General features: G+C 43.4%; 1 protein-coding gene and 1 long non-coding RNA gene across 2 annotated transcripts; one reads left to right on the top strand and one right to left on the bottom strand.

Annotated features, from left to right (window-relative positions):
- Positions 1-501: 501 nt before the first annotated feature.
- LOC122040020 (transcription factor ILI3-like) lies at positions 502-980 on the bottom strand. The gene is made up of 2 exons (XM_042599407.1): positions 801-980; positions 502-731 (listed from the first exon to the last, which is right to left on the bottom strand). Exons 1-2 carry the CDS (start codon positions 900-902, stop codon positions 579-581), a joined length of 255 nt encoding a protein of 84 aa, XP_042455341.1. The 5' UTR covers positions 903-980; the 3' UTR covers positions 502-578.
- An 11,908-nt stretch (positions 981-12,888) lies between these two features.
- LOC122040021 lies at positions 12,889-13,330 on the top strand. The gene is made up of 3 exons (XR_006128477.1): positions 12,889-12,910; positions 13,007-13,072; positions 13,296-13,330. It is a non-coding gene; the product is annotated as an uncharacterized LOC122040021 (long non-coding RNA).
- Positions 13,331-13,605: the final 275 nt, after the last annotated feature.

The raw sequence follows: 13,605 nt of genomic DNA on the forward strand, positions 1-13,605 counted from the left end.
CAATGCAGCAATAGGCAATGCACTACAATCGATAAACATACTTAGATACTCATCATCCTAATGTTGCTTCAAACCAGCAGCTTTTGTTCATGTATGTGGAATGGGGGAAGTTAAAGGAAAGTTAGTATTCATTAATTCCTTGCTGATTAATCTTCCTTTGTCATTTCTCCGATCAGTATTGAGATTGTTTTCTCACTTAGTTTATCACTTTGTGTTATTACATCCTCAAGATGGTTGTCCATGAGTATTGTGAAGATTTAATATACAATAAATGTTCCCAAATCCTGATATCTCTGTACTAATAACCACTACTTTTTTCTTCAATTTTTTTTATCCTTTTTTTTTTTTTGAAAAAAAAAACTGTGTAATCTTCAAGACTGAGGAACACTTCGATCATGCATGTCTATAAAATGTTTTATTTTCCACCTGCCACTTCACAGATAAAGAACGCAACAACTCAAGCAGAATATATAATAGAACTAAACTAATAGACAGAAGAAATCAGCACACGAACACTCTAATTAAGATCACACCCTGCAGCAGCTAAAAGAAGGCAGAAAATAATTAACATGATAAATCTATCTGAAGAGGTCTCTGATGATGTCAGCCTGAGGGCTATTGACGTCGAGCGTAGCCATGAGAGCCGAGAGGCGATCGCTCAGGTCGTCCACCTCGCGGTGCAAGCTCTGCACGTAGGAGCACGTCTCCTTCAGCAGCTTCGCTGCCGACGCCTGAACCTAAAAACGTAAGTGTCTTTTCTACAAAAAGTTTAAGAATTTCAGTAACGGTCAATCAGTTACTCTGCCCATGCTCCTCCGGCGGGATTCCGGCAGCAACGACTGCAGCTTGGAGACGAGCTCGCTCATCTCCTCGTCGGTGATCCGCCGGCCTCGGCTCGACATCGAGGAGAAGCTGACGACTCTGTGTTAATTCAGTGCAGGGATCTAGAGGAGCATGACAGTGGAGGAAGGAACTGAGAAATGAAAGGGCAACTGCATGAGGGTCTGTGAAAGGTAATAGCACGTATTATAGAGTAGCTCCGGGGTCCATGTGTCTTGCCCAGGTACTAACATGGAGACCCTCTGGTTTACTCTTATTGACCAAGATGTTTGCTTGCATTTATTAGCTCAATTCTCATGCATTTTTTTTTTTAATATTTGGGGTATTATTATTTGAATTTTTCTTCATTTTCAGATAAATTCAAGTTAAGTGATATATAAGTTGAACAAAAGGTAATAATAACTCAGAGTTCAGCCTCAAAACCCTAATAACTTCTTTTCTTGTTACATCTAAAGGATAGGAAGATTTTGGATTATGAAGAAAAATAGTTTTTTGTTGATGAAAAAATGTATCTATCAATTATATCAAGAGCAAAAAAGGAATGGTAAGCATGTGATAAGCAATTGATGTCTTGATGTGCATATCTTCACATGCATGTCTTGCTATGAATGTAGTTCATAAGGCACCTTTACCTCCTTATGTACATTTTTCCTATGTAGGGCATGCAAGTAGATAGAGACAATTTATCAAATTAAGAGTTAGATGCATACATGCCCTTACCATAATTATGATAATATGGTACCTAAATAAATACATAATTTATATACTTAGGGTTTTGGATTTGAAGTTTGAAATTTGACTTGACAACAATCATGGAGACTTATTTATGCACTTGAGCAAAACCCAAAGGGCCTCCTTGAAGGGTCAAGGTTTTAGTGAATATAAATAAAAGTTATCACGGCGTTTTTAAGAATAAAATCCTAACAACAATATTTAACAATTGAGATAAATCTTATTGGTGCAATCGATCTCAAGTCAACATTGACCAGGTTTACCAAGTTCGGGTCAAATCGAGTTCGGGATTCGATATTTGATCAATATATGAGACAGAAGTCAAGTATTTGGTCAATTAGGTCAAGGTTAATCAAATACTTGACGATGTCAGAAGTCCAACAAGAAGTTGGAAGGAAAAAAGTTTTAAGTGGATTGGTGATTGAAAGTCCAACTATTAGTTGATAAGAGGAAAGTCTAAGTGAGTCAAGGAGGACCAGACATTTGGTGATTAAAAATCCAAAGAAAAGTTGGCTAGAGGAAAGTTCAAGTGAGTCAAGGAGGATCAAACACTTGGTGATCAGAAGTCTAATAGAAAGTTAGAAAGAGAAAAGTCTAAGTGGGTTAAAGAGGATCGGACATTTGGCGATCAGAAGTCCAATTGAAAGTTGGCAAGAGGAAATTCCAAATGGGTCAAAGGTTAACCAGCCACTTGGTGAGAAAATTTTGATAAGTCAAGGTTGATCTAATATTGTGCAATGAAAAGTCTCAACATGTCACAAATTTACTGGATGTTAAGCAGAGGAAGTCCTGGTAGGTTGAGGTCAATCAAATACTAGGCAAGATGCAAATTTAGCCTTGAAAAGAATGAATTTAGAGTTACCAATTGATTGGGGTGATGTGGCATTCAATTGGTAAATCCTAAACCTAGAATTCAGGGTTTAGGGGTTGGGCAATCGATTGGTGCAATCAATTGAAGAAATCGATTGGTGCAATCAATTGGTTATTTCCTACTAGTAAAAGGTAATCTAAAGCAAGAAAAGAGCAAGCAAAACAAGGTTATTCATTATCAAGTCATTTTCAATTTCTTTTATAATCATAATTTCTTTTCTTGTTGTGTTTTTGTAAGAACAAGTTTGTACGAGACTTCTCCACCTCCAGAAAATTTTTGAGAAGTAGGGTGTTCATAGTGGAAGTGATCTCTGGAGTGGACTCTTGAATTAGTTACCTCAAGGATGTAGATACAAAATAAAATTTTAGAGTTGTGCATGTGGAGTTGAAGTTGATTCAAATTTTTACTCTGCATTCAACGACGAGCACAAAGCAATGACAAGAAGCGATCAAAGCTATTCACCCCCTCTAGCTCGCATGAGTCCTAACAAGTAGTATTTGAACGAGACCACTTTTCATCGGACTAATTGTCAGAAGAAGCATGAGCTAGAGAGAGAATAAGAAGTTGAGATTTTGAGCCCTAAATCTCAACAAGTCAAAGGACTAATTATTGAAGGAGTTCAACTTCACAATGGAACCCTGGGATGGATTTGGATATGACATCTGGGCACCTTCACCTTTCTATTAGGAGGCTTCGATCTTTGAAAATAAAAAATGAAGAATTTCTTGATGATGAATATAGAGCAATGGTTTTCTCTAATGTAAGAATTTGAAGCTCCTAAAGACAAAAAGGGAGAACCTCTTTAGAAGAGCAAATGGACTAAGTAGCAAGTCAAGAGATCCAAAGCTCATGATAAGGTAACCAAACTTGTGGTTAATTTGTTTCCTAACAATATCTTGTGCAAGATAGATACATACCAAGATGCCAAGGAGCTATGGAGCAAGTTGGCCAAGCTCCCTGAAAATCCATTATTGGCATAAAATCAAGATGAGCCCAAGGAGGGAGACTCGTTGACACTAGAACAAGAGGACTTGAAAGTTGAGAGGTATTCAACATCTGAGGAGGAAATTGAAAAAGTATCCACCTCAAGGATTGAGGGGGAGTATGAGTCATTAACATCAAAATGAGAAGAAGTCTCTACATCTAGAATCAATAAAGAAGAATGTGCCACCTCTATGACCGAAGGTATACCAATTTTGGTTGTTAAAAATCAAAATTATATCATTTTCTTTGAGTGTAGAGAAAAAGGATACTATTAGAGAAAGTATCCCAAATTAATGAAGAAGAATGTTTAAGTGGTATCCAAGGTGAGAGAGAAGTCAAAGGAGGCCGGAACCTTAATACTCAAGGGCAAGGAGCACATAGTATGTTTCTTGTGCAATCAAAAAAAATATTATCAAAATCAATGTTCAAAGAGAAGGCCTTCAAGTAAGAATAAGGGAGGAAGCTCAAATTAAGGGAGAGCTTCTAAGAACAAACTAAAGATACCATTAGTTAATAGTATTTCCTTATATCATGATAACAAGTATGCTAGAAATAAGTTTTATGATTTTAGTACTTATTATCATGAAAATAGAAAGTGTGATAATTCTAAGGATAATTATAAATTATATTATGCTAGAACAACTTCACCTAATTAAGGACAGTAAGGATCTAGGCAAAATTTTAAAAAGCCTACACATGCCTAGAAAAAGCAATATCCAAGGCAATCATGAAAAATCAAAATTTAAAGATTTATGGATTGAAAATCCAGTTTCGAGGTCAAGACTTAATAAATTGGAGAAGACCTAGAGAAAATGACAAATAATGTAAAGGTTTAAAGAAACAAGATCTGAGCTTAAATAGATAAGAATCATATATAGACAAGATGTGTTTGGGATACAAAAATCTAAGTCCAAGGAAAGCACGACCTCATATCATAGAGTTTCATATACCTATGGAACTAACTATAAGTTTAGGAGTCAAGTAAAGATTACAAGGGAGGTTATCCCTAGTGTTGACCTTGAGGATACTAGCATAACTAAGACTTCTAAGAAGTCTAAGAGAGTCATTAAGAAGGTATCTAAGGAGGTTATCCCTAGTAAATACTTAGTTCATCCAAGGAGTATTAGATTCCTAAGAATGTGATCTCTTCACACTAGATGGGTATAGGGTATGGGTACCGTCATCGTGTACCGGGAGTGGGGTAGGCAATTGGTTATGTTAATTAGGGTTTTCCCTAATTTAGTCTTGTGGATTTTATTTAGCTATTTTAATTCTTATGAATTTTAGCTAAATAAAAAAAATATAAATTGATTGGTACAGGACATTGATTCGAGACGGTGTCTCGACGAGGGATCAATTTCGGATTGGACTTTTCGATTGGAGGCGAGTACTTTTGACTTTTTGTCTTTGATATGCCTAGTAATGAAATTAACATATTGCATCAATTGTGTTTCTTATCTGTTTCGGTTAATCACTACCTAAATCTTGGTACGTGCTTGATTGATTGATTGATTTGCATCTCATGTATATTTTACCTGTTTATACATGCTTATAGGGGGTAGTGATATACCATACTTCACCATGTTCAGGACCTAGTTTTTATACCTTCTGTGTACCTTTGATTCGATATGATTCGTTGACCTAGGGTGCACTTTTCTATATATATGGATTAGGTCAGGATGTTTATATGGTTATTTCCATGCATCATTTGCATGATTGCATGCTGTGCGATAGTCCGCTCCATTATTGTTGAGCACATCGCCAGTTACATGGATCTGCACACACCACCACTCATGGGTTAGTGGTCGATTCAGGCAGAGTGTGTTGCAGCAGGGACTCTGTTAGGCACCGTTGGTCCGCTCATGGGTAGTGTGACACAACGTGTTATCCGGCAGGGATTCCTCCCGTCATCGTGTACCGGGAGATGAGAGCATTGCGCTCCCCCATTTATGATTTGGGGTAGGAGGATAGGTGTACTCCGACAGCATCCCGTCCACTCGGTCACTCATCAGGAGTAGTGACGACAGAGTGCACGGTTGTCACAGCCCTACCCACTCGGCCTCACTATTGTGTGTGAGATGATCGACTGACGTCAGGGGTGACCAGGACGCATCATTGGCATCATATGCATGATGCATTTATTGCTTGTGTTTGTGGTTGCTGCATTTATATGCTGCATATTGTTTGGATACCTATGTTTGACATGCATACAGGATTCCTATACCACTCGGACTATTTGACCTTATACTCAGGACCTGGTTAGTACAGCATTCTCCTGTTTACTTCAGATGCATTTTTACCTTTCTTATCAGGAGACTGTACGCATGATTAGTGCTAGGTGTTGTTTCTTTACTTTGCATATCAATTGTACCTGCAGAGTGTTGGACTCACCCCGCCTCCATTGTTGATATTTTCAGGTTGATGCTGTCTGGAGAGAGTTCCAGTTGCTGGTCCTTGCAGACCTCGAGGATGTGATTGGGTTTTCGGTTGGTTTCCTTTGCTATTCTAGACTGTTTGAACTTGTTATGTTCTGGATTTATTTACTTATGGACATGGTATAGATTTTATTATATCGATGGATTTGGATTTGGTTTTTTATTCTACTACATGCCTGCCTGGACGGCAGAAGAGGTGAGTTCGTCGGATTTGAGCTTTACGAGTGTAGTGGAGTAGGGTGGATTTCGAGTCAGAGTACTATTGTTGTTTACTATTATATACTGCGTGATTGTGACAGCCAGAGGCTGAATATATATATAAACTGCGTGGTGATTGTTTTTATTTCTTGTTATTATTCCAGCCGCCTGTGGCTGAGGTATATGAGATGTAGAAAAGTTTCAGATTGTCCACCGTACAGGGGAGATGCTGCCGAAATTTTCTCGGACAGGGTCTCCTCTGGGGGCGTGACAATTTAGTGGTATCAGAGTACAGTTTTACGATCTTTTGTTTTGTATTTTGGATTTTCGAGATTTATCTGATACCAATTTATTTGGTATCAGAGCGGGTTACGATACCTGCTTTTGGTTTTCTGGAGATTTATCGGATACCTGTTGTTGGTATTCTGGATATTTGGGTTTGCCAGGTTTGCGAGTCAAACTGGGCATTATCGGATTTTCGATATGGTTATGTTTCGGATTTCTGTTTCGGATTTATTTGGATTTCCGGCGATGTGTACGTTCGGAATTTTGAGGTCAAATTAGGGACTGGACAGCGACGGAACATCTCCAGACGGCAAATAGGTATGTTGTTATTTTATGTTTGTTATATTGGTATTGATATCTGTAATTTAATTTAACAAATATGAGACGATCTACTCGTATTGCTGCAAGACGTGGTGCTGGACGATCACGTGCGAGGACCACGGGACTCTGGATATGCCAGAGATGCCCACTGTTAGTGAGCCTGTCAGTCAGGGACAGACTCAGGATGCAGCGGGAGCATCGGGCTCTCAAATCCCGATAGCTCCTGTAGAGATACCTACTTTGGCCACACCGGCGGTATCCACTCCTACCGTATTTACGGTACCATCAGGAGTACCATTGGCGTACCCGACATTTGCTCCAGCGCAGCCTACAGCGTATTCAGTACCACCGCCATATGGACCTACAGTGTACCCGACACCAGTGACACCTGTACCCCCAGTGCCTACAGTAGCAGCAGCTGCTCCACATCCGGTACCTTTTCCTACCGTACCTCCAGTTGCCACCACTTTTGTTCCCCAGACAGTACCACCGACGGCTTATGCTCCGGTATATACAACAGTACCGGGAGTTCCTCCTCCGGTTTATTCTGCGGTACCACCTGTAGTATCAGCTCCAGTGTTTCCGCCAGTTCCTGCAGCCGTCCCGACACAGCTCACTGATATTGTCGCTGCACGAGCTAGGATTCCAGCACTGGCCGAGTCGATGAAGACTCGTTTCACTCTTTTCCGCGGAGATCTCGATCCGAGTATGGCTCTGTCATGGATAGAGACTATGGAGCAGACTTTCTTCTATATGGCTTGCTCCGAGTGGGAGAAAGCAGAGCTGGCTGCTTACCATTTACGGGATGAAGCTAATGCCTGGTGGGTTACTCAGCGTTCTATTATTGGTGAGCGCAACGTCACATGGACCAGGTTCAGAGAGGCTTTTGAGAGCCGTTTCTTTCCACTGTCCTATCAGATGGCTCGCCGACAGGATTTTATGAGTCTGAGGCAGAATAATCGCTCAGTGACCGAGTATAATACTGAATTCCTCCGGTTGGCTCAGTTTTGTCCAGAGTTAGTTGCGGAGGACAGAACTCGCATGATGCAGTTTATACAGGGATTGGATGGTTATCTGCATGTACAGCTTGCCGGATTAGGGATTTCATCTTACTCTGATGCATTGAATCGAGCTTTGATGATAGAGTTAGCTCGGCAGACAGCATATCCGGACAGGAAAAGAAAGCATTCGGGTCAGACTTCAGGGCAGGTCCAGCAGACACAGGCGACAGGACAGCCTCAGAGCAGTCACAGACGGTCAGGTCAGGGTACTTCTGGGGCGTCACGTAGGCCTCAGAAATCAGGACGTTCCCGGTTTTCTCAGCAGAACCGGCAACCACCTTCCGGTGATACTCATTGTTTCAGATGTGGATCCAGAGATCACCTCACCCCAGCTTGCTCTCTGGGACAGTCAGTTTGCTTTTATTGCAAACTGCCAGGGCACCAGAGCCGAGATTGTCAGCTGAAGGCTCAGCACACGGCTTCCGGAGGGTCAGGTCAGAGGGGACAGTCTAGTCAGTCAGGGGCATATCGAGGAGGGCAGAAAGCCCAATCTTCACAGCGTCAGCAGGGAGCAGCTCCCTCCGCAGCAGCATTTGGCATGCTTGGACAGGAGTACTCCAGTGCTTCTGTAGCACCCCAGAGTTTTGCTCCAGGACCTTATTATCCGACTCAGGGGCAGTATCAGACTCAGTTACAGCCAGCTGCACAGTATCAGTCATCATCCTCTCAGTCTTATCTGGCACATAGTCCAGCAGCGCCTCAGTGGCAGGCTTCTGCCCAGCCGCAGCAGCCGCTGGCAGTGTTACCATATCCTCCTCCGCCAGAGACTGGTCGTGTTCATGCGATTACCAGAGAGGATGCTCAGCGTGCCGACGGATCCGTTTTCCGCGGTACGATTTCCATTTATGCATTTACTGCTGATATTTTGATTGATACTGGTAGTTCGCACTCTTTTATATCCCGTACCTTTATGCGGGAGATTGGTAGATTACCTACTGTTAGGTTGCGGCGATTGACTGTCTCCCTACCGTCCGGTGATACTTTAGACGTCACCCAGGAGATCAGAGGTTGCCCGTTAGACTTTGGCAACATGATACTTACGGTAGATCTTCTAGTATTGGAGATGGTCGAGTTTGATATCATTCTTGGCATGGATTGGCTGTCAATATATCATGCTACCGTTGATTGCCAGACGAGGGTGGTCACCTTCCGGCCTCCGAACCAACCCTCGTGGAGTTTCACTGGCATCAGAGACGACGGCATCTCGATTATTTCGGCGATTCAGGCGCAGAAGCTGCTGTCTCACGGTTGTTGTCGTTGATCAGTACTGAGGACGGTAGTAGTTCGTAGCTCTCCGACGTTCTTGTTGTCCGGGAGTACCCAGATGTATTTCCAGAGGAGCTGCCAGGTTTGCCTCCCAGAAGGCCAGTGGAGTTCGCTATTGAGCTGATTCCGGGAACCGCGCCGACATCGAAAGCTCTGTATCGTATGGCACCGAAAGAGTTGAACGAGCTGAAGGTTCAACTCCAGGAGCTTTTAGACAGGGGATTTATTCGCCCTAGTGTTTCACCATGGGGTTCTCCAGTTTTGTTTGTCAAGAAAAAGGATGGTACTATGAGGTTGTGTATTGACTACAGGCAGCTGAATGCAGTTACCATCAGAAATAAATATCCATTACCGCGGATCGAGGATTTGTTTGATCAGCTCAGAGGTACATCAGTGTATTCTAAGATTGATCTGCGATCCGGATATCATCAGTTGAGAGTCAGAGATTCTGATATCCAGAAGACAGCTTTCCGTACCAGATACGGTCATTATGAGTTTTTGATAATGCCATTTGGGCTTACCAATGCTCCAGCGTGTTTATGGACTTGATGAACCGCATATTTCTGGAGTATCTGGATCAGTTTGTTATCGTTTTCATTGATGACATATTGGTCTACTCTCGTTCCGAGGAGGAGCATGCACATCATCTTCGCACAGTCTTGGAGATTCTTCGACGACATCAGCTGTACGCGAAGTTCAGCAAGTGTGCATTCTGGCTATCCTCAGTTGGGTTTCTGGGACACGTGATTTCTAGCAGAGGTATTTCAGTTGATCCTCAGAAGATCGAGGCTGTCACCGGTTGGGAGCAGCCGAAGTCAGTTCAGGAGATCCGCAGTTTTCTGGGATTGGCCGGATATTACCGACGTTTTGTCGAGGGCTTCTCGCATATTGCTATGCCACTGACACGTCTTACCCGGAAAGGCGTGAAGTTCATATGGTCCGAGGATTGTGAGACTAGCTTTCAGGAGCTGAAGCGGAGATTAGTGTCGGCTCCAGTTTTGGTTTTACCTTCTGGAGAGGATGGATTTGTACTTTACACCGATGCATCACTTCAGGGTTTGGGCGCTGTTATGATGCAGCACGGCAGAGTAGTCTCTTATGCTTCTCGTCAGCTGAAGGAGCATGAGAAGAATTACCCAGTTCATGACCTGGAGTTAGCTGCCATCATCTTTGCTCTGAAGCTATGGCGTCATCATTTATATGGTATCACATTTGAGATTCTCACTGATCATAAGAGTCTCAAATACATTTTCACTCAGAAGGAGCTTAATCTTCGACAGAGGAGATGGATGGAGTTCCTGAAGGACTACGATTGTACCATTAGCTACCACCCGGGGAAAGCTAATGTGGTTGCAGATGCACTCAGAAGGACTACCATTAGCTACCACTCAGAAGGAGCTTAATCTTCGACAGAGGAGATGGATGGAGTTCCTGAAGGACTACGATTGTACCATTAGCTACCACCCGGGGAAAGCTAATGTGGTTGCAGATGCACTCAGCAGGAAGTCCAGAGGGACTTTGGCTTGCCACCGGACTTCAGTCACGGACTTGATTCAGAGTTTCTCGGAGTTAGATCTTGAGGAGCAGGGATCGACAGAGCAAGGTATTCTTGTTACCATGGTTGCTCAGTCGTCGATCAGGACGAGGATCCGAGAGGCACAGGCCAGTGATCAGCATTTGCAGTTTATTAGTAGTCAGATAGCTTCCGGGCAGCAGACCGAGTTTACACGAGACGAGGAGGGTATCATATACTTCCGAGGCAGATTATGCGTACCTCAGTCTCATCCGGTCTTACAGGAGCTACTTCAGGAGGCACACCGTTCTCGATTTGCGATCCATCCAGGCGGGACCCGTATGTATCGAGACTTGAGACGTTCCTATTGGTGGAACGGTATGAAGAAAGACATCGCGGATTTCGTAGCTAGATGTCTTGTTTATCAGCAGGTGAAGGCTGAGCACCAGAGACCTGCAGGATTACTTCAGCGGATTCCTATTCCTGAGTGGAAGTGGGATCACATTACCATGGACTTTATGGTAGGGCTGCCGAGGACACGACGAGGCCATAACGCGATTTGGGTAATCGTAGATCCATTAACCAAATCCGCGCATTTCTTAGCGATTCGGAAGACTGATTCCCTGGATCGATTGGCAGATCTGTATTGCCGAGAGATTATCAGACTACATGGTGTTCCATTGAGTATCATTTCGGATAGAGATCCATGGTTCGCGTCTCGTTTCAGGCAGAGTCTGCAGCAGGCCTTGGGCACACAGCTCCGTTTCAGTACAGCTTTCCATCCACAGATAGATGGACAGTCAGAGCGGACCATTCAGACTTTAGAGGACCTGCTGAGGTCATGTGTTATGGATTTCGGAGGCAGTTGGGAGGACCATCTGCCGTTGGTAGAGTTTGCCTACAACAACAGCTTCCATTCGGCTATCCAGATGGCACCGTTTGAGGCGTTGTATGGTAGACCTTGTCGGACACCCGTCCTTTGGGATGAGGTTGGAGAGGCTCAGTTGTTGGGACCTCATAGAGTTCAGCAGGATGCAGAGTTGGTCCGTACTATCAGACGGAGGATGTCAGAGGCGCAGGATCGTCAGAAGAGTTATGCTGATCGGAGACGCGGACCACTAGAGTTTTCTGTTGGCGACCATGTATTTCTACGAGTTTCACCCACGAAAGGGGTGAAGAGATTTGGCCTCAGAGGTAAGCTAGCTCCGCGGTACATTGGTCCTTTCGAGATCTTGGAGAGGATCGGAGCAGTAGCTTACCGACTGGCACTACCACCGTCCCTGTCAGGCGTGCACGATGTATTTCATGTATCCATGCTGAGGAGATATGTACCCGATCCGACACATGTGCTGGCAGATATTACTTATGAGGAGGTTCCGGTACGAATTCTCGACCGGAAAGAGCGTCAGTTGCGGAACAAGACTATCCGGCTGGTTAAAGTCGGATGGCAGCATCATTCAGACGAGGAGGCTACTTGGGAGCTCGAGGATACTATCCGAGCTCGATATCCCCATCTTTTCACTTGAGGTATGTTATTCAGTTTACCGTTCAGCATTTATACTTTCTATATCTGTTGTTAGTACTTGCTGATGGTAGATAACGAAATTTGGGGACCAAATTTTTATTAGTGGGGGAGAATGTAAAATACCGGAAAATAGGCGAATATTAATAAGGGAATTTTTCGGAATTTTTGGAAATTTTCCGGGAATTTTTCGAAGCTCGTACGGATGAGTTGACGGGGATAAAAAACGGGGTCCGGAAAAGCCTGTTTTGGCTACCCCAATTAAATGAGGAAAACTTGAATTTTTCTTAATTCTTTTCCTTTATTTATTTATTTCTTTTTTCCTGCATTTTCGCCGTTTCCTCATTTCTTCTTCCCGACGCCGATCGCGCGCCTTCTCCCCGTGCCCTAACCGGCCGCACGGGCGGTTTCTCCTCCCCGAGAGCACAAAACCCTCGGCCACTTCTTAAATTTTTCTTCTTCTCACCACTGCCGAAGTTTCTTCTTCTTCCTTGACTCTGAATTGGCGCCGACTCCTCCTCCTCTTTGGGCTCGCGACACCGCCGGCGACCCATCTCCTTTCTTCTTACCGCCGGCCAAAGCCCAAGCAGTGCTGATCAAGCCGCCGACCTCCTCTGTGCCGCGACGCTACTGCCTCCTCTTCTTCAAGCCTGATCTCTGCCCACTGACGCTGAGTTGTGCCCTAGTCGCCACTGCCGCCTTCTACTGCCGATCCTCTGCCCTATTTGTAAGCTGAGGCTTTTGGATTGGGTCTTCTTCTTCCTTTTCCTCCCTGTTCAAGACTGCTCCTCCTCAGCCCTAGCCGACGCCACTACTGCTTGTTAGAGGGGAAGGGTTAGCCGACCATCAGGTACTGTCGTGCCCTAGGTTTTCCCCTTTCTGGTGAGTGAGGAAAGCAGCTTACCTTTGTTGTTTCTTTGTATTTGATCACTGGTTGGATGCAGAAATAACTCACAGATGAGGTTGATTGATATCTAGGTTTGGTGTCAACGGGATTAAGCTGTTGTTGGAGCTGAGGAATCTGATCATTATTCGTACACTTAGGTGAGCATGTTTAGTGAATTTGGTTGGGTTCCTATGGAGGATGTTCCATGTTGTATAATTTTGTATAGGGTATTAGGTTATATCTGGGTTAGATTTAATTTTGGGGTAGGCAATTGGTTATGTTAATTAGGGTTTTCCCTAATTTAGTCTTGTGGATTTTATTTAGCTATTTTAATTCTTATGAATTTTAGCTAAATAAAAATATATATATTGATTGGTACAGGACATTGATTCGAGACGGTGTCTCGACGAGGGATCAATTTCGGATTGGACTTTTCGATTGGAGGCGGGTACTTTTGACTTTTTGTCTTTGATATGCCTAGTAATGAAATTAACATATTGCATCAATTGTGTTTCTTATCTGTTTCGATTAATCACTACCCAAATCTTGGTACGTGCTTGATTGATTGATTGATTTGCATCTCATGTATATTTTACCTGTTTATACATGCTTATAGGGGGTAGTGATATACCATGCTTCACCATGTTCAGGACCTAGGTTTTTATACCTTCTGTGTAACTTTGATTCGATA

Source organism: Zingiber officinale, chromosome 2A (genome assembly GCF_018446385.1).
Source record: "Zingiber officinale cultivar Zhangliang chromosome 2A, Zo_v1.1, whole genome shotgun sequence".
Taxonomy (NCBI): Eukaryota; Viridiplantae; Streptophyta; class Magnoliopsida; order Zingiberales; family Zingiberaceae; genus Zingiber; species Zingiber officinale.